This window comes from Fusarium proliferatum, assembly GCF_900067095.1.
Source record: "Fusarium proliferatum ET1 genome assembly, contig: FPRO_scaffold004, whole genome shotgun sequence".
In the NCBI taxonomy this organism is placed as follows: Eukaryota; Fungi; Ascomycota; class Sordariomycetes; order Hypocreales; family Nectriaceae; genus Fusarium; species Fusarium proliferatum.
The window spans coordinates 1,385,070-1,404,054 of NW_022194793.1; the positions used below are offsets into that span (position 1 = coordinate 1,385,070).

General features: G+C 49.1%; 7 protein-coding genes and 1 non-coding gene across 8 annotated transcripts; 3 read left to right on the forward strand and 5 right to left on the reverse strand.

The window, feature by feature from the left end:
• Positions 1-103: 103 nt before the first annotated feature.
• Positions 104-3,980, reverse strand: FPRO_04631 (uncharacterized protein; the record flags this gene model as incomplete). Its single annotated transcript, XM_031230164.1, has 4 exons — positions 104-1,887; positions 1,935-3,157; positions 3,213-3,904; positions 3,978-3,980. The coding sequence occupies 4 exons, from the start codon at positions 3,978-3,980 to the stop codon at positions 104-106; spliced, it is 3,702 nt and encodes a 1,233-aa protein (XP_031080327.1).
• A 1,016-nt stretch (positions 3,981-4,996) lies between these two features.
• Positions 4,997-5,112, forward strand: rrna50. The gene has a single exon (XR_004093514.1). It is a non-coding gene; the product is annotated as a ribosomal RNA (ribosomal RNA).
• A 1,284-nt stretch (positions 5,113-6,396) lies between these two features.
• Positions 6,397-7,281, reverse strand: FPRO_04632 (related to PML1 Subunit of the RES complex, which is required for nuclear retention of unspliced pre-mRNAs; the record flags this gene model as incomplete). Its single annotated transcript, XM_031230165.1, has 1 exon — positions 6,397-7,281. One exon carries the CDS (start codon positions 7,279-7,281, stop codon positions 6,397-6,399), a length of 885 nt encoding a protein of 294 aa, XP_031080328.1.
• Positions 7,282-7,825: 544 nt separating this feature from the next.
• On the reverse strand, positions 7,826-8,497 carry FPRO_04633 (uncharacterized protein; the record flags this gene model as incomplete). Its single annotated transcript, XM_031230166.1, has 1 exon — positions 7,826-8,497. One exon carries the CDS (start codon positions 8,495-8,497, stop codon positions 7,826-7,828), a length of 672 nt encoding a protein of 223 aa, XP_031080329.1.
• Positions 8,498-11,687: 3,190 nt separating this feature from the next.
• On the forward strand, positions 11,688-12,470 carry FPRO_04634 (uncharacterized protein; the record flags this gene model as incomplete). Its single annotated transcript, XM_031230167.1, has 1 exon — positions 11,688-12,470. The coding sequence occupies one exon, from the start codon at positions 11,688-11,690 to the stop codon at positions 12,468-12,470; it is 783 nt and encodes a 260-aa protein (XP_031080330.1).
• A 609-nt stretch (positions 12,471-13,079) lies between these two features.
• On the reverse strand, positions 13,080-14,081 carry FPRO_04635 (uncharacterized protein; the record flags this gene model as incomplete). Its single annotated transcript, XM_031230168.1, has 1 exon — positions 13,080-14,081. One exon carries the CDS (start codon positions 14,079-14,081, stop codon positions 13,080-13,082), a length of 1,002 nt encoding a protein of 333 aa, XP_031080331.1.
• A 607-nt stretch (positions 14,082-14,688) lies between these two features.
• FPRO_04636 (uncharacterized protein) lies at positions 14,689-17,535 on the reverse strand (the record flags this gene model as incomplete). The annotated part of the gene is made up of 2 exons (XM_031230169.1): positions 14,689-17,103; positions 17,245-17,535. 2 exons carry the CDS (start codon positions 17,533-17,535, stop codon positions 14,689-14,691), a joined length of 2,706 nt encoding a protein of 901 aa, XP_031080332.1.
• A 270-nt stretch (positions 17,536-17,805) lies between these two features.
• Positions 17,806-18,848, forward strand: FPRO_04637 (uncharacterized protein; the record flags this gene model as incomplete). Its single annotated transcript, XM_031230170.1, has 2 exons — positions 17,806-18,190; positions 18,235-18,848. The coding sequence occupies 2 exons, from the start codon at positions 17,806-17,808 to the stop codon at positions 18,846-18,848; spliced, it is 999 nt and encodes a 332-aa protein (XP_031080333.1).
• Between the last annotated feature and the right edge of the window lie 137 nt (positions 18,849-18,985).

Genomic DNA, 18,985 nt, shown 5'->3' on the forward strand with positions numbered 1-18,985 from the left:
ATTGTAACGTTGTCTTTCAAATCTACTTCTTATTTTTGATACATCATATAGTACATATTTGGCTACATCTGGGGCATTTTGTCCATGAAATTCTCCCGATCTCTTATCGTGATGTATCTGGTCGGGGATAACCAGGAGGTTGGCTATTTGTGTTCCGTCTTCTTCGGGTGGTGGTAGCCTGGCTTTCCAGAGCGTGAGTCGACTCGCTGATTTCTAATGGATAGACTGGTTGCGCATTTGCTGGCTGTAATCTTCCAAATTCAATAATGCGACCGTGGAACTGAATCCCTCCGGAACCTGATCTCACCATGTCCGCGCCATCCGCCTCCACCTCTGGTCTAGGGCTCGAGGTGATTTCCCTCCTAGAGGCCCCTTCAGCATTCCAGGGCCCTGATTGCCTCATCTGCCATGATTGATACCCCAAAGACGTATTGTCAGGACTATTTGTGATATGTCGTGGCGAGGGCTCTGTGGCTGTGGCCGATGGCACACGTCGTGCCCACCTGGGAACAGCAGGGTTACACGAGACAGGTTGATCTGATCTGGAGGAAGAGTTTCGTGACATGGGCTGAGAAGACTGACTTTCAGGTCCCGACGAGGGGGGCCGAAGGGTGCTGCTTGCAAGGCTATTTGGCAACGAAGATGACAAAACCTCTCCAGTAGACAGAGTACGACGATGACTAGATGCTGGTTGCTGATGATGAGATATAGGTCTGAGGCTGCTCACTGAGTGACTGGTGATAGGCAGGCCCAGTGCCCAGTGGTCAATATCTGCATCGAGAGATGTATCCGAATGACTTGCGCGTGGGCGGTCTGTTATGCGATTATGGGTGAGCCAGTCTGCGTTGGCAATCTCCATAGTTGGGATCGTGCCATCTCCTGAACCCATGAACGGGTTTTCTTCAGCACGCTCACGATTTATCTCTCGAAGCTGAGAGTCTGGTCGAGGAATAGCCCCCACGCTCTGGCCTCTGACTGTCGGCCTTATAACGCGCTCAGCAGGCTCAAAGAGTGGCCTCGATCGAGGGACATTTGGTTCCCTGATCAAAGTCCAACTCTCATTCAGGTCACGCTCAGACACCCTTGGGCTGTTGCCACTTGAACGTCTTTCTGCGGGCCGTTGCTGAGAGACCACGCTCCCCATTAAAGTATCGTCATCCTCATAGAACACCGGTACGGGCATTGTACTATCGTATGGGTATGGGGCATCGTTGTCTGCTTCCAGCGAAGGGAAACTAGTGCGCAAGTCCCAAGAGGCTTGCTTTTCTTCCTCGATGTTGTCGTCATCCGGAGTGGTAAATGAGCTTGACAGAGAAGCACTGTTGCTTTTCTCAAATACCGACACATAAGGTCCCCGAACCCATCTTCCTTCAGAGTCTGTGGTCATTGAGCGTGCCAAGGTGCGAATCTTGACCTGAATATCCTCGAACCGGCCTTGCAAGGCTTGCTCAACGGACATGAGTTCTAGACTCGGCCTATCGACCTCTTCGAGATGCTTCAAAATCCTTCGGCACTGGGTGGCGAACCTTCGATAGTCATCTGGAATGCCCATCTCCTTATTTTTCTTGGCACGGCTATCTCCCCGGTCGAAAGACTCGAGGAAAACAGCGGCAGCACGTTCAAGCCAAAAGTTGTACTGCCCGTCTTTCTTCAAGGCCTCAAGAAAGAAGCTTTGCACGATACCATGGATCTTGAGCACGTCGAGAGGCTCCATTGGTCTTGAACTAGGGATCGTTTCGCCGGGCGTGCTCACCGATGGGACATCTTCTATCTCGTCACGCTCGATGAGAGCAAACGCTATGAGAACGGTGAATGTCTTGTTGAGACTCCGCTTACCCATCGAGTCATGGGTACGCACAGGAGTGCGCTTATCAAGTGCTTTCAGGCCTATCACGTTAGCTTCGTTCCGGGAGTGATGAGGGCTGATAACATACCAAGTGACAGCATCTCGACCGGCACCCGTCCTCCCCAGAATGCGAGGAGATACATGAGGTTAAGCGCCGCTGTCTCCCCTCGTTCTTTAAGCTTTTCTCGCACAGCTTTGTAAGCCCCCAACCCGCCGGTACGGGGCCGCTTCTTGTAAGATCGAATGTACTTTGCCAGTGGCTCTTTGGTAGCTTTCATCTGACCAGCTGCGGTATGGATGGCTAGTGGCAGGCCTTCAACCAACCGAACTACTTCCAGAGCGCGGTCGAGATCGTCCTGGGTCCAGGGTTTCTTCTTGTCCATATCCTCGAGCAGCAACGTACGCGCATCATTGTCAGCCAGTGGTCCGAGTTCGAGTTTCTGGGGATTGTCAAAGTGATGGTCTCCTGCGATGGATGTGTCGGTAGACGTTAGGATCAGGCTTGAGTTTCTCGCATCGGGTATACAATTCTTCAGATTCGGGGTGTCACATAGAGCTCCATCTAGGATGAGGAGCCAGTTCTCCGATCGATCAAGCCAGTTTCGAACCAAAGGGATCACCTTGCTCGGATTCTGGAGGGTTGTCTCGTCCTGTATATCGATTTCTGTCTGAGATATGGCATGTTTGGCAATCCTCAAGAATCCATCTTCGAGATCTTCAGGAGTCTTTGTGCGTACCCAGAAGACGCCGCATGAGTAGTCATGACGATGCTTGAAAGCATATTCCCTGGCGAGATGCGTCTTTCCTCCTCCAGGAACTGACCATATGAGAACAGCTGAAGTACCTTGGTCTCTGCGCTGTCGGTCCATGAGCATGGCATGAAGATCCCCCAGCTCTTGCTGTCGACCTCTAAAGAGCGAGTTGGGGCGGAAGCGTTCTGGGTGAACAAAGATTGATTCATCTCTATTGAGTAGTGCCAAAGATGATCCTTCCAGGACTGGCTTCTTCACTCTGAACGATGATATATCTTGACTCAGCACAGGTGTCTGAGTCTGACTTGTGTAAGGCGACATAATCTCAGTTGCTCTTGTCATGGCACGGGCTCGTCTCTCGTCTTCTTCGGCAAGCCATCGTTCCTGGGTAGCAGATGGGGCCCTTTGAATCCACTGCTGTATAGTGATAGCAATGTTACGAAAGCCTGGGGAGTTGGCGCCATCGAACTTGCACATGTTGGAGTGCGATGCCTCTATCCCGTAGTAAGTGACACCAGGCAACTGAGGTCCAGCTGAGTTGGCGTCAACAATAAAAATTCTATAATAAAAGTTAGCTAGGTGACCACGCTTCCGAGGAGGCAAGGACGGCATACTTGTGGCCCTTGATATCGGTTTTCTGATTCTCGCGAACCATATGAATCTCAAAGCGCTGATATATATCCAAAAAGTGACTGTTGATGTTCGCCAAGGTTTCGTTGTCTTTCTTAAGAGTCTTCAAAAGCACCGACTCAGAGTCGAAAAACCTCTTGGGTATGACTGCATCGGACATGGCTTGAAGAATGAGACCCCAAGTAGCTGCATCTGAGCCAACATGGGGTGTTCCCAAGAAGACCAGGCCAAAGGTCGAAACGAAAATGGATCGGAAATGCTCAAGGTGAGGTTCGCGAACATCAGATGAGTAGAGGAGAGCTCGTTTGACGAGGATGCCCCCCAAGCTATGACATACCCAAATGATGGGGTTCTTGAATGTGCCTTCGCTTTGGCGATGGAGGGTCAGATTTGTTATGAGATTCTGCGCATGCTGGTGAATAAAGCTGTCGCTGGCTGTCTGATTGTTCCTTTTGGAATAGACGTCTGCATTATAGCCGTAGACCAGGATGTTAGCCTGTGCGCCTCTGAGTGAGACTGGTAATAGGTCCAGAGGCCAGAAAGTTCCATTCTTGGCCGTCCATGTCTTGTCGGGCGTTCCATTGAGCCCATGGACAAGAACAATGTCAACTTTGGCCTCTGGATGAGTGTATACCGCTGTTGTCTCGTAGCGGGCTACTGAACGGTTCTCGGACCCCTGTTTCGGCCACTGTCAGCCAACTGCCGCACGCTGTAAATGAGACTCGACAGGTTCGAGCAGTGAGACTCACCATGATGTGTCGTCGAAAATGGGGAAGCTCGATGGTCGTGGTGTCGTTCCAAACATTGGGGAATCCCTGAACAGAGCTAAGTCAAGCAAGCAAGCGAGCAACCTTGCTTGCAAGAAATGTGCGGCTGATCGGCGTATAAATGGCCGCTCGAATCAGAACGAGGCTGTCGACAATTGCGCTGCCTAACAAGTGACGAGTGTGAGCAATCATTTCCTCTCACCGAGGCTGTGAGTTGCAACCCTGTTATTCTATTTATCGCCGGGCTGAGTGAGACGCGCCATCTTCAACTATTGGGGGCCATCCCATCACAAGACTCATACCTAACTCCAGGTAGCAGTAGACATTGAAAGCTGAGTCAAATGGTGCGTGTCCGTGTCCGTGGCCGTGTCAGGGGCAGTGGCTGAGTTCTCGCCCAGCTGAAAGGTGCCTGTAGGGCTTTTTTTATCGCGTTGGCCGAATGGGTTTCAGCTAAGACCTTTTTTGTAGGGGCATTTCCGGGGGCCGCTATACAATTGGTAGGGGTGTTGGCGCGTTCTATACTGTTAACATGGATGTACAGAGTAGTGAGCATCATGGATAGATATTGCTAAAGGAATCCAAGCCACGAAAAGTATGGGTTTTGCGAAATTGAGATATGCCTCAAGCTTTGAGTAGCTCTAGAACTAAGTAGCTTTATATTATATAAATCAAGTAAAACTTTTATCGATCGTTTATTAGAATCCTAAGCTCTTAGGATTCATATCCGCCTTGAAAGGTAACATGGTCCTTGCGACCAGCATATGACTGGACACTCAAACCCTCCCGTCTTGAGCTTCAGGCCATGGCGGCTGGTAAAGACTACAGAGCTGCCCACCTTTTGCTGTAACTTAGGTATACCCTTGAAATTTATTTCCTTTTTTCCTCGTTAGAAGCTCTTCACATGTCGTGATATCAGAAGGGACACGCCGTTTATCCCTGTGAAACAATCTTGATGATCTTGACTGCCATATAGATCTGGCGATGCCCTCACTTAAGCACATACGACCATACCTATCAGAGAACTCGGGGTCCCGTCCGCTCCCCCATAGATAAGCTGATAAGGGGCGGATTAGTAGTTGGGTCGGTGACGACCAGCGAATACCTGCTGTTGTATGTATGTCTTTTTGCCAGTTGTGTTATCTGGCAGTTATATGGAGTTACAAGAGAAGATAGGCATCTTCATGGGATGTGACTGGAAGATCATGAGGGTAGGTTCTAATAGGGTTTCATATATACAGATCTGTGTTGTGTAGCTTGGATAAGTCTGATTGAATGCAGTTTGCCCATATAGGCAAGATATAGGGGAGACCAGACAGGAGGCAATAAGCCAGACTGGGCAAACTCCAGCACTAGTAATAAGAAACCTTATTCAGCTATTCGAACTTGGGGTTCACTTGCTACTATATGGTAGAACAATTCGTTTTAACCATCGGCTTAGTTGGTATATTCGCAATAATTAAATGGTTCGTCCTGCACCTGGAGAAATCGAAGACACTGGCCCTATTTGCTTACAACGTATTTGTATAAATGACCTTGTCAAGAGCATCTTAAACTTCATCCCAAGTTTAACGAGTTTAACAGAAGTGCCGTCACAGCTTGCCATTTATCTTCAACGGGTTGGTTCGTGTAGGTATTTGACTCTGTCAATGTTAAGCGAATATGAGAAACAAAAAGCGCCAAAGGATACATAGTAGCAATGGGAATAACACTGCTCTAGAATAAGACACAAATGCACAACCAACGCCTTTCTTGCCTTCTGTCAAGTCTATCTGAGGTGAAAGCTCTAACTGTTATTCTCCTTGCGCCGATGCAAGGATTTGCAATGCCAATTTGTGAATACAGATTGGAGAAAAATCCCATCCAGACTCGCAGTAGGCTGACCTTTGGCTCAGAGCCTAGTTTTTTTGGCCAACCTCTCTTATGTGGCGCATTCAGGCCTAATGCTCATTGATCTAGTCGATATGAATCCAGGCCCAGCGAGTTGCTTTCAGCCGCAAGAGTTATCCAATCTCAACGAGGTTTCCAGGCCATTGCGCAGTTGAGTCATCGCTCAGCTCCTTGATACCTTGAATGAAAGCTCGGGAGGCACCCGAGAGCCTCCATGATCCGTGGCCTCATTTTCAGGAAATTAGAAGAACCGACCTCTCCTTCACGGGAGCATCGCCCCTGAACGCCTGTTGGCGTGGCTCTAGACTTCGTATGTGTACCCTTGAATGGCCATATTGAACCATGTTTCTTTTCCCACTTGCATTCAATGCTGGTGTGAATATGGTCCGAGTTTCTTATTTGTGGCAGACATGGATGTGCTTGCCGTATGATTCCATCTTGGGGTAAAACCTTGTACCTCCAGTGAGACTGGTCACCACATGCTCAAATGTGCATCGTTCCATTTTCGTAGAGATCAATCTCGTGGAGCAAGCATTATCACATACTCTCTCGTGCTGTGTCCGAATTGGATCATATCCTTATCCCTGAGCTCCAAATATCTGCTATCTGGGATCTTGCTATCATTCAAAACCGTTCCATTGGCACTCTCCAGATCGATGAGGTACGGCTTGACTTTGCCAATTTTGTCGCCAAACTCGTTCCTCTTCTCAACATAGCGAAATTGAATCACGGCGTGTTGCTTGCTGATGCTAGGATGCTCCGCGGGCAAGTCCACAACTGACATTTCTCGCCCGATGAGCCAGCAGCTCCTCGTGCTGAGCTCTATCGTGTCAACAATATCCTGGCCTTTGAAAACGAACAACTTCCATACATCGCGTGGCGACGGCTTACGCGCCTCGGAGGGCTCGTGATACTTGAGTGTAATTGCCGTGCCGTCCGCCTGCGCCACTGAATTCGAGGCCGCCGCCAAGACGCCTGTGGATGCGAAGTTGGGCTTTTCCTTGGGTTTCTCAGGAGCCTCGCCGGTGGTAACGGCGAAAGAGTCTGCCTGAGATGGCAAAGGGCCAGTGCGCCTCAAGGGGCTTCGCTTTGCAACCCGTCTGTCATCCCCCCCGTCATCATCGTCACGTCTTCGCCTTGAACTCTTATCGTCTCGTGATCTTCGACGTCTATGTTCACGGTTTGTGTCTCGTTGACGGTCTCGGCTTCGTGACCTCCGCCGTGAAGATTCTGGTGTCCGGGACCGTCTTCGTTCGCGTCGGTCGCGTGATCGACGACGTTCTCGGCGTCCGGAGTCACGTTCTGAATATTTCGATCGGTGATCGTCTCTGATTTCGTTGTCCTCGTCCTCGTAGCGCCTCCGGCTAGGCCTACTTCCTGGTTCTTCGTCCGACGCCATTGTGGTAAGGTACACGCAGTTGAAAAAAGATGCAGGGCAGCCAAGATGACGCAGCTGAGATGGGAGAGCTAGTAGGCTAGATCTGCAAGCTGCAAGACAGCCATCAAGAAAAGTGGGCTACCTAAGGAGGTATGAAGTGCGTGGCTGGTACACTAACTGAGCTGGGCATAGAACTGTGGCTTAAGCACGTGGGATGCGCTTGCACATGCCATTTATGATAAAAGTTTGATAAATTTCCAACTGTCATATCAAAGATAAACTCAATGGATCTGCTCTATGCATGCTACCTCTATTTTCACTTGGGGAGGTAAGGAGGTTTATCATCGCTCATACGCCGCCATAGTACTCCAGTAAGCGCAGTTAGCTGCCTACAAATCCCAAAACAACCAAAAAAAAAATGTGAAAAATCCCGCTGTGGATATCAAATTGCCTCTCCCAGAAAAACCAAATAATAATAATAATAATAAAAAACCCAAGAGTACGTATCAGTAGCGTCAAAATGTATCGTCAAGTCGTCATGAGGTACGAAATCGCCAAACCTTACTTAAGTGGCAGAGGAAATAGCCATAACGGTTATCCTGGAGCCATTGTCAAGATAGGCTTCAGCATTGGTGTTGATGTCTTCAACGCCTTTCCTGGAGACGGTGAGACGCTGCTCGTCTTCGTCCCACCAAACATCATCGCCGACCTCGGCGTCTCCTGTGACTAACAAAAGCATGCCATTATTGCTACCAAGAGCAATTCTGCAAGAGGGGTCCTTCACAAAGGTCTCGAGAAAGGGGACGTCGTAGCCCTGCATCCCCCGCAACGGTCCCCCACTCTCCACAAAGTCTCTGATCAAATTGCTCCTTTCAAGGCTCCAGAATTGACGGAAATCTTCTGGGCGTGAGAAGGCGTCGACGTTTGTGAGAAGCTCAAGCATGCCTGCCATGCCGTTGAGGACGGGGCTGAGAAAGTGGACAAAGGAGTTCAGGATCTCCTCGCGGGAGTATCTGGATTCTGTGTCTGTTCTCAAGGCTGGCGACATGGTGTTCAAGAGAGTGAGAAGGCGTTCCTGGTTCGAGGGCAGCGGCGTTCGGATGTGATAGGCCATAGTGAGGAGGGAGACAAGAGAGAAGGTGGAAGACATGGAGGAGAGAGGGTCGGAGAGTGTGGCAATGCTATCAATGTAGATGGCCTTGCTTGGCTGGTTTGTGAGCAACTTGGAAGGATGCATGTTGCTGGTCTGGCCTTGCGTCGATAGTATATAGTAGGTGTATGGAAGCTGCTGTGTAGATATATGAGTTGGTGTTGTTGACGAGGTTGGCTGTGGTGTATAGTTGTAGTAGGTAAGGTAAGGAGAAAGATGATGGATCAAATATCGAAGGACTCAGCTTCTGGAAGGAGATGCCAGACTATTTCAATGAAGGGCAAAGATCCATTCGACTACCTAGAGAGAGTTAAAACAAAAGAAGCGCCGACTCCCCCCTCCCGTCCCCCTTCCAGAGACGCCATCCCATCTCCGTTGGCTCCGTTTCCTGACCTGTGGTGTGTAAGTGACCTGAGGTGAGAAGCAGCCCCAGCAGAGCAAAGTGGATGAGAACCCTTAGCGAGACCCTAGTCCCTGGATGCCTGGCCTTGCCTTGCCTTACCTCAAGACAAGGTAGTCGATTACCCAATAAAGTCACTCATGATAGCAAGGTGGTCAATTGACAGGGCTCCAGGCCCCCACGAGAGGAGCCTCTGGAACCACGCATCGGGTAATTCCCAACTGAGCTTGGTCTTGACAGTGGCTGGCTGTAGTGATATGGCCAGTGGGGACAGCGCATCGGATTTCCCATGTCGCCGCCTGAAGATTAGCGGCAGCACAAGCACAAGGACAAGCTTAGGTACAGTATCCGTTGGTAGTGGAGGTTTTGATTCATGTCTAACTTCGATACTTGTGTTTTGTGTATTTTTGGCCCGTGAAACTTGTTGAGAGTGCAACTTTCACATGGCAAACAAAAGCTGTCTGCCCATCTCTTGTATGTGATGTCAGTTTAGATGAGAGGGTTCAACAAAGATGCTGTACCTTGCCCTACGTGTCATCATACTGTACACCCTAGGACACCCAAAGATTCCCATACTCGAGCTGTTCCAAGTTTGTTGATATCAAATCACTCGAGCTTGTCCTATCCTGTCTCAGGTCCAACTTGGGAGGCATTCTTTCCTCATCACTCGGGCCTTTTACTCCCTCTGATCCCTTCTTGGCTGACTCCCTCTTCTGTCCCTCCATTATGGGATCGTCTCCCGTCCTTCCCGCGGCTTACGCGCTTCCAACTTTTCAGGCCAGAAAATATCGTTTTTTTTTTACAACCACCAGAGCTTTCCATGGAACCCCCCACTCACTTTTCTACTCTGTGCCCTCCATCAGTGCTTTGCGGGGAGGGAGGTGAGCGGAGCGGGTAAAGCAGTTCCATATCAGCCTCTGCAGCGACTTGCCTTAGCCTGGACTCCTCATTGAGCCTAGAATTGAGAGTCTGGTGAAGCTACGCGGCCCCCAGATTCTCTCATTCATTTGTGTAACCGCCTTATTTGATAAGCAGTGTAGATGCAATGCGTGCATGTATGTACGTGCGTACGTGTTCCCGACTCTACCGAACATGACTTGCGGCGTAGTCTTCGGTCAAATTCAACAGTTCGGGTTCCGTCCCCCTCTCACGTTATGCCGTTTCCATATCAATCTCATCTGTCTCTGTCTCTGACTTTGTCTTTCTCTCCGTCTCTCGGATGCAACGCTCCGTTATGGCATGCTGCGTCTCTCGTCACGTACGGTTTCATGGAATCGTCATTGGTTGGACAATCTGTGTTATCAAACACAACCCTGAATGCCCTCACCACAAGTCTCCTGACAACAGCGGCCCTTTTCCGGATAGCGAGCAAGAAACAGGTGATGAAATCTATACTTTTCGGTGTTGCTCAGATTGCAAATTAGATCTCGTGTAGATCGCATGTTGATATTTGATCTGGATGTTACGTCTGCCGCAGAGCCTCAACTCTCATTCAGCCCTTTCTCATATGAGCTGAAGCAATAGCCAGCCATGTTAGCCCTTTGAGTACTGGAATTGGCTGCATAATCTATTGTATCAGCGCGTTACATTCCCGCTCACTAGCCCTTTACAGAGTTGCTGAGCCCTGAAGCTGTTTGTAACATCTCCTCGCATCTCCTGGCATCCATGTCCTAATAACTCCGCTCAGACGTATTCTTGGTTTGTTGTCGTGGATGATGACATACGAGTGCCGTGACTTTTCTTTCTCCTTTCTAGAATATCCTGACTCCGCGGGCCGATTTTTTGATAACTGGGTCTTCATTGATAAGTGCCCACTACGTTTGACTTTGCCCTGGCTTCCCTGGCTGTCTGGCTAGTAGGCCGGGTACTTTTCTGTCTATTGTCCATGGCCGTTTCAACCATGAATACAATAGAGGCGGTAATTATAAACAAACAGGTGTAATCTCTATGCGTTTCCAACGTTTTGATACTATGGATAGATGAACAATATGCTGGTATACCGGGTTATACTTCATCACTGGTTATTTGATACTATTTTTGCTTAGCCATGCCCAGGCTCTTGCACAGGTCGTTTAACATCTTGCCCTCTATTATTAGACTCTTGATACACGATCATGGAAAGAATGTTTCTAGGTTGTTTGAAAATCTCGTAGATCAGTGAAACGCAAACGTTACTTCACTTGATGTTTTAGTTTAAGCTTGTTCGCTGCATGCTGCGTTGCTTGCCCTTCATTTTGCAAGTCAGGGTCTTCAGCTGATACATTTGTCGACGATCAACAATGCATTTACAACAAAGCCTGACCACGTGTACTATTGTACTCGAGACACCAAATAAAGCCTTGCTCTTCACCGTTTCACCCAGTGGCTCAGAGTCTTGACCGGCCAGTCGCTCGGCTCGGCTCGGACTTGAATTCGCCAGGGTGGTGTGTGTCCACTGATGGAACCGTTCAGACAGCATAAGACCGCCCGGCACCATGACTGCAATAATGTCTATGCAGCAACGCCAGCTCATCACTTCGTTGTGTTTAGGATACAGGGCGCGACATGGTTTCTACGAAGCACTACAGGGTGAAGAGCTGGCCACTTCCACCGAATGACTCAACCGGCGGTGGCTCACTAGGCACAATACTATCAGGAAAGCCTACAGCTCTCAACATTCAGACAGCTCCTTCAGCTTCCAAACTATTCCGCAAAATTCCAGTAGCTAGTGAGCAGCAGGAAGGATTAATATGTAAATATGTGATCTCCCACAGTAAAAGATTGTGGTGGAAATCAATTACGTCACGGAACTAACTACCTACCTACCTACTAGGTATCTACCTATTCTCTGTATCGACTGTGGCACCAAACTACAGTTAATACCACACCCAAACTACAATGCCGGCCATCAACAACAACCCTGAAAACTACGCCCTCTTTCGGGACTGTTTGTCCACCACTCTCCTACAGCCCGCCTCTTCGGCCCCGGACCCGCTCAAGCGCCGTCGGCGTGGTAGGAACACCGGTGCTCCGCTCGTTGCATCCACCCCGGCCCCGGGCCCGGAGAAAGATGCCGAGGAACTTGCTGAATTTGTCGACTATCTCGCTGCTGAGATCTTTGACAATCTTCCAGAGGAGTTGCAGGACCTCGAGTATAGGGCATGGCGAGAGGACGAAACGTTGCAGGAGCAGTACTCTCTCCCACTCACAAAAGACAGCCTTTTGTTGTTAAACCTGCCACCATCTGTTATCGAGACCCTCACGACTTACAACCTTATCTCTGCCGATCCCTATGTTGCATCGCATCTTCCGTCATCCCCAGAGTCATTCCTCCTTCCCATTCTCACCTCGTACATAACTCCTCTCATCGAGCCACCTCCCGCTACACGTTCAACTCGGGCTGACGCGTGCGAGCTATGTGCCCGATCCTGGGTTCCTCTGTCTTACCATCACCTCATCCCACGGTTCGTGCATGAAAAGGCCGTTAAGCGAGGATGGCACCGTAAAGAAGATCTACAGAATGTGGCGTGGCTGTGTGGTGCCTGCCATCGCTTTGTTCATCACTTCAAAACGCACGAGGAGCTGGCACGAGACTACTACACCGTTGAGCTGTTACTGGACGAGGAGGAGGTTCAAAGATGGGCTCACTGGGTTGGTAGGTTGAGATGGAAAGGGAGATAGTTCAGGCAGTGAACTTGACCAGTAACGAGAGAATGCAAAGCGTTCAAGATATAATCCATGAATTTTATGGACTTGCGGAATAGTTGTTGGATCATAGTACCAATTCCGAACGTTTCTTGCCTTGTGCTGAGCAGCTTTACCTTAAGCTTACGACCATAAGTAATCCATTGGCAATATCTTGTGCAACTACAGGAACCTTATGAGCTTGTCTAAGGATGAATCGGTAGCTTTGTATTCACATCTTCCTATCATGACCCACCAAATATCTACTCATCATCTGCTTATCTGTTGAGGCGCCATGGCAATGGTTGAGAAACAGCGATTGAGTGAGATAAGAATCGAGAAATTCTGTTGAGGCGATTCTGTGGTGACAACTCGCCGAGTCCAGGCCAGTTATGCGACCTGAATCTAACATGGTCGCATAATGCAACGAGGAAGACAATAAAGATTGCCTTGAAGCAAGTGGCACGTCTTATATCCAGGTAAAAACAGCCTTTATACTTTAAAAAATTATGTCTTGAAGCTTTCCTGTTGTGGCAATATCGGTTCAAACGACACGAGGTGTCTATCTATTTCTCATAAAATGGTCATGACACGGCATTGCCACAGCTAATCATGATCCTCCTCGGTCAAACCTGGACAACCCTCCATCTCAGGATCAGGATAGACCATTTTGCACCAGAAACAATAATGGTGCTTCTCCCTCAGATACTCCAACACGCTCTTCAACCGCTCTCCAATCTCTAGATCATTGAACTGGTCCAGCTCCTCGTCTTCTTCATCGAGATCTTCAGCGTTAGCATACAGTGTGCATCCCTTTCCTAGTGCCCTCTTGTCGTCTGCATCTTCCTGGTCGTCTTCGTATGTTGGTAGTCGCGATAGTGATTGCTCAAGATCGTAGCGCATACGTCGGTCGCGTTCTACTTCTTCTCTGTGTCTGACTAGCCCACGATAGCTAATCGGTATTGACTTGAGAGGTCGGGATGATATCGGTCTTGACTTTTCCTTTTCATCTTTAGAATCTGGCAGTGAAGCACCAGGGCCATAAACTTCTGTCTTTTCATCGTCCATCCTCTCTGCCGTGCGCTGGGCTGCAAAGAACTGCTTCTCAAGCCTTGCATCCTCGCGCTCTTTTCTCACGCGCTCGCGATACTCGTCTGGGTCCATTTTAACGGCCTTGATGTCCCTCTCCTCAGCTGCTTCTCTGATTTTTCGTTTCTTTTCATTATCCAACCCAATACCTCCACGATCGTCCTTCACGCTGACCTTGATAGGCTCGGTGCGTCCAGGAGCAGCCCCATCTTCTGTCTTCTTTCCTAGCCCACCGCCTGTGAACCCCATCTTGGCCATCATGGCGAGTCCTTTGCTCTTTTTGGCCTTGGCATCTTCAAGCATTGAGGTTGAGAGAGCCTTTTCACGTGCGGCTTCTTCTTCCTCTGCGATTTGCTCTTTCGACTTGACGATACCACGTGCTCGTGATTCACGCTTCAATCGCTGTGTACGCTGTATGGATGTCTCTTTTACAGGTATTGGGTCGTCAAAGGACATGTTCATGTAATCGTCCTCTTCTTCATCTTGTGCCCCTGCGCCATTATTGTGTTCAGTGCCCATACTTTTTGTTTGTGTATTTGTGGACGGTTCGCTTTACAGTTGGTAGCGAGCTAGTAGTATGATGGATGATACTGCAAGATTTGAGGTTGATAGTGAAAGTAGTTCCAAGGATAAAACAGTTGGCTCCACTAATTTATTAGTGCTCAAAGGCCTCCAAGAGAGCAAAACTCCAGACCTCTATGTCATAGAATTCGTAAAAAGTTTTGGGAAACTCTAATATGTGTTAAAAAGGCCTCTAAATGAATTGTTTTTGTTATCAAGGGTAGAGGTCCCCCACAAGGCATTCATTTCAGGTAGGCGTCTCCAATTGTTGCATCTCTATCTACCCTGCTACCACTACCTGAAGTTGGAAAGTATCCGTCAGGTTTAGACACTATCAAAAACAATAGATATTGACTTCTCGGGTCATCCATTGATCGGTTTACTTAGGGTCCCTGGTACGATCTTTGTCGTATTGAAGTCTGACCCATTTTGAAGTAGTCCCCCTTCAGAGCCTGAGGACTCTCTACAAATGATTTGTTTACACGCTTTCTAACAGCACAGATTAAATGGACATACGAAAACATATATTGGTATCCTGAGCCTGTACCTACGCCGTTGAATCCATTTACCTGTTCTTGGCCCTCTTCCTTGCAGACTTCTCTCGCTCGTATGCATTCGCCTCGCGACCCTCCTCGCTTTGAATCTCGGCAACAAGACGCTTGTACTTTTTCTCGTACGCCTCGTCCTTTGCCTTCTTGATCCGTAACTTCTCGCGTGCCATGAAGTTGGCGTCCTTGCGCAGCTCCCGAAGGGCACCCTTGCGTTCCTTCTTGTGCTCCTTCTTGAGCTTGGCCAACTCTGCTCGCTCTCGGTCGGGGTCGTAGTGCTTATCAGGATCGAATGTCTCCTCGAACTTGGGTACATAGGTTTTGATTGCCAAGGGCCGATGATGATGTAGCTCAACATTGCGGCGCGATAGTTGCGCAACCTTAAGCATGCGGCCGAATTTGACTTGCAACTTCTCGATTCTTTCATTGAGAGTAGTAGGTAATTGTGACCTGCAGGTTTTGCTGCCGAGGTGTTTGAGTACGCTCGCAGCCTGTCCAAATGTCTCGAGGAATGCACTCTTCCCAGTCCATGTATCTGCTGCAGTTTCTATAACTTGTGCTGTGGTATCGAGAATAGCGACCTTGCGGGCTATCGTTTCTGTCTTTTTGGCCTCTTGCTCGATGCAGTCTGAGAAGTTGAGTCTCCGTGACTCTGACTTAGTCGCAGCTTCTATGCGGATGCCCTCAGGAGCGATGTGAAGAGGAAAATCCCCGACCTTCTTGGAAGTGGCAACAGGGGCCAGGGCCAAGAGCGTATTCAGAGAGAAGTTAACAACTTCGGGCACGTAGCGCTTAGCAAGTTTCTGGTAGCTGACAGCAAGGATACAGAGATATGTCCCAATAGCATAATGTGCCAGGTTTTGTGGTACTCTTTGGCCAAGGTATCGAGTGATGGTCAGCACAGCAGGAGTGACGACTTGGTGGAAGTGATCGGAAGTAGGGAAGATGGTTCCAACTGCAGAAAGCAAAACCAAGTCTCCGGTTCCTAGTGCCAAGGGTCGAGACTCTCCCATCTCCTCAAGATTCTTGCGGAACTGCTTACTAATTTCGATAGGGAACATCTTTGCCAGAGAGTGGATGTGTCGGACAATGCTTTCGAGCACCGCAAAAGGGGCAGAAGTGGCAGGGTCCCAGGGCAGACCGATGTAGTCAACTAAAGCACTTGCAAAGTTGCCAAGCTTCTCCTTGTTCATACTGCTGAGCTTGGGATGATAGAGGGCACGAATCCTCTGGACAATTGTAGGGAAGGTCTTGGCTGGGTATGGTGCCAGAATGACTCGCAATTCATCGCAAGACTGAGGGCATTCAAAGGTGTAGGGGAGGCCTTGCTCGTCGCCCTGCTGAATCGCCGAGGCTTTTGTTGTCGAGTCGGCATCGAAAACAGGATTTCGGCTCTCTTCCTCATTAAGCAAGCCTTTTGTAAAGTCATCCTCCTCATCCTCAGCTTCCTCATCAGACACATCCTCCATGTCTGATTCACCCTCACTGCCGAGTTCCAGGTCCGAGCCGCTAGCCACGAGATCATCGTCGATCACGAAATCATCTTCATCGTCAAAGCCAAGCTCAGTAGCAGTAGGACGAGCTCGGATACCGCTGCCCAAGCCAAAGTTTTCCTCATCGTCCAGGTCCATAGCATCAAGCTCAGGCTTCTTGCCTTTGTTGTCGAGTTCTTCATCCTCGCTGTCACTGACTGACTCTCCCCTCATGCGCTTCTGGCGCTTGTCTTCGAGCTTCTTGAGTCTTGTAGACTCTTCTTCAGCCTTCTCGTCCTCAGTCTTGGTGCGGTCGGCAGGCTGTGCCCTCTTATCCTGAGCCAATTTCTTTACTTGAAGATCAAAGTTCTTCTCGAAAGCGTCTCGGTCAACTCCAGCGATGGTGGGTTTTGCAAGCCCCTCGTTCTGAGGCTTGGCGCCTGGCCGGCTGTGGTGCAACATGTACTGGATGTTTTGCAACTCCTTGTCAAGTTTCTCTCGGAGCTCTTCATCCTCCTCCTTTGCAGCTTGTCGCTCGTACTTGTAGTGTTTGGACTTGGCGATAACCTCCTCCATCACCTCCTTCTTCGTCTTTTTTCGTTCCGGTTCATCGTCCTCGCCATCACTACCTTGGGCTGCTATTGCACGAATACGCTTCAATCTCTGCTGTTCACGCACCGAGCCATCACTTTCGTAGTCCTCCTCGAGATCATCTTCTTTGAAATCGTCCATATCGTCAAAGGAAAGAGACTTGCCCATGTGGGTCAAACCTTCTGAAGCATCGTCGTCTTCCAAATCAAACATTGAGTTCTTCTTGTGACTTCTCTGCTTCTCTCGGGCAAATCGCTCAAGCATCTTATCTTCGGGGGCCATTGTGGGATCGTTTTCACCGAATCGACGATCGAGAATTCCGCCAACCTTGTTGCGGCGTTGCATCTCGACCAGAAGGGTTTGACGGCGCTTTATAGAAGTTAGTTGATTCTTCATGAAAACCTGATTTATGATTATATCGAGGTCGGCTTGGATTTCAATAGTGATGTGAGCAGATCGTGTCACCTCCACTACCCGATGGCGCCTCGCGAACAGAATGTTGGAACTTACCCTCTCCTCGCTGGCTGCTTTTGCCTGACCAGGACGACCCTTGATGCTGCCAGCAGTCAACATAGGCCGGTTACTCGTAACTTCGAATTTTGGGCCCTTGGCATGCTTAAGATCGAAAGGATTGAATTGCTCGCGAATCCCCTCCAAGACCACTCCGCGCTGAAGTCGTTTGTCATTTCGAGAGCGCTCATCCTGAGCATTGCGTCGTTTCTGCTTCTTCGATTGCTGAGGGCCGACAATTCCTTGCTCTTTGAGGGACGCCTTGAGGCGTTTGAGCTGGGAGCCGGCCATTGCGACTGATAATGCTGCTGATGCGAAAGCTGCACTGGTAGCAGCAACTCTCAGTTTTTTTGCGATGGAAAAAAAGTCTTATCGTTATCAAGCTCCATGTGGGGCGGGCCCGCATGCGAAGCTACGCGTGGGTAGTCTAACCTTATTTGAACATGATACGGTGGTGAGCTATGGCAGAATCCTTTCCCTCAGGATGACTTGGACAGCCATGAAGAACTCATCTACCAATACTTTAGTGAAGCATGAGCTCAATCAACAGACTCAACCAAGATGGGATGGGCTGATAGCCTCCTAAGCTTTGCTCGTGATGAGAGGGTTGTTCTTGTCACCTTAGGCTTTGCCACCTTTAGTGTAGTGAGTACTGTCTTCACTGCCCTCACCATCATAAGAGACGACAACGAAATTCCGCCACCACAGCCAAAGACACAATACATCACTCAAGATACGGAAGACTCGTTGGAACTCGAAACGCTTGAGAAGCTATTAGATCACCCGAATTATTCTATACGAGAAGTCGCGATTAAGATCCTTTGTGATCGGGCCGTGAACGATTCCGAGACAACTCACATATTGCTATTCGGCATCACTCGACCAGATTATGATGAGAGGATGCGGTGTCTTCGGGCTTTAGCCCTTCTCACTGGACAGACTATTGGTGAGTTTTGCAGATGAAATCATGAGATACAACTGACACTTCAGGGCTGGATGGACTTTCAAAGTTGAACAATCCCAAAGCCTACTCAGCTCTTGTCCGTTCTCTGGAGCTGAGCCTGGATGATACCGAGCGACCGAGTCTCACTGATAGCCATTGGGATGAGTATTATCTTCGCGACATGGCCGAGAGGTTCTGCTTGATGTTCATCTTGGAGCTCGCCAATAAGTACGGTGCCAGTATGCTAGTTAAGGCACGCTTTGTCGAGAAATGGTTGGCAAAGCAGGAATGGGGCGATACTCCGGAAGAAAGACGCCGAAGCTTCAGGGATTATATGGCACTCAAGACAAATAGGATTGTGGAGATTGTCGATCGAATCAAGGAGTCAAGACGAGGCCTCAGGGCTCTGGAAAAGGCAGGGCTCATGGATAAGGAGAATTCCAGAAGGAGAATTCGTGAACTCCCAGACCTGATTATGGAGATCGAAGAGGAGGCGGGAAACTTACCGCTTGTCGAACAGCAAGTGACACGAACCAGAGAACATTCAGCCGAAGAGCAAAGGCTACGACGGCAACATCGAGAAGCGATGGTTCTTAACGATGGAACTCGACCACTGGCGCGCGAGGATATTATTGAGAGAGAGCATACGTCTCCTGCATAGGATTTGTGAGGAAATGATACCCAGTATTAATACTACTACAAAACGTTTGAGCAAAGCACTGTCATTGAGTTGAAGATGAGCCACGCCCCAGCTGTTGACTACACATCTACATCTTTCTTCAAGTGAGTGGGTTTTCT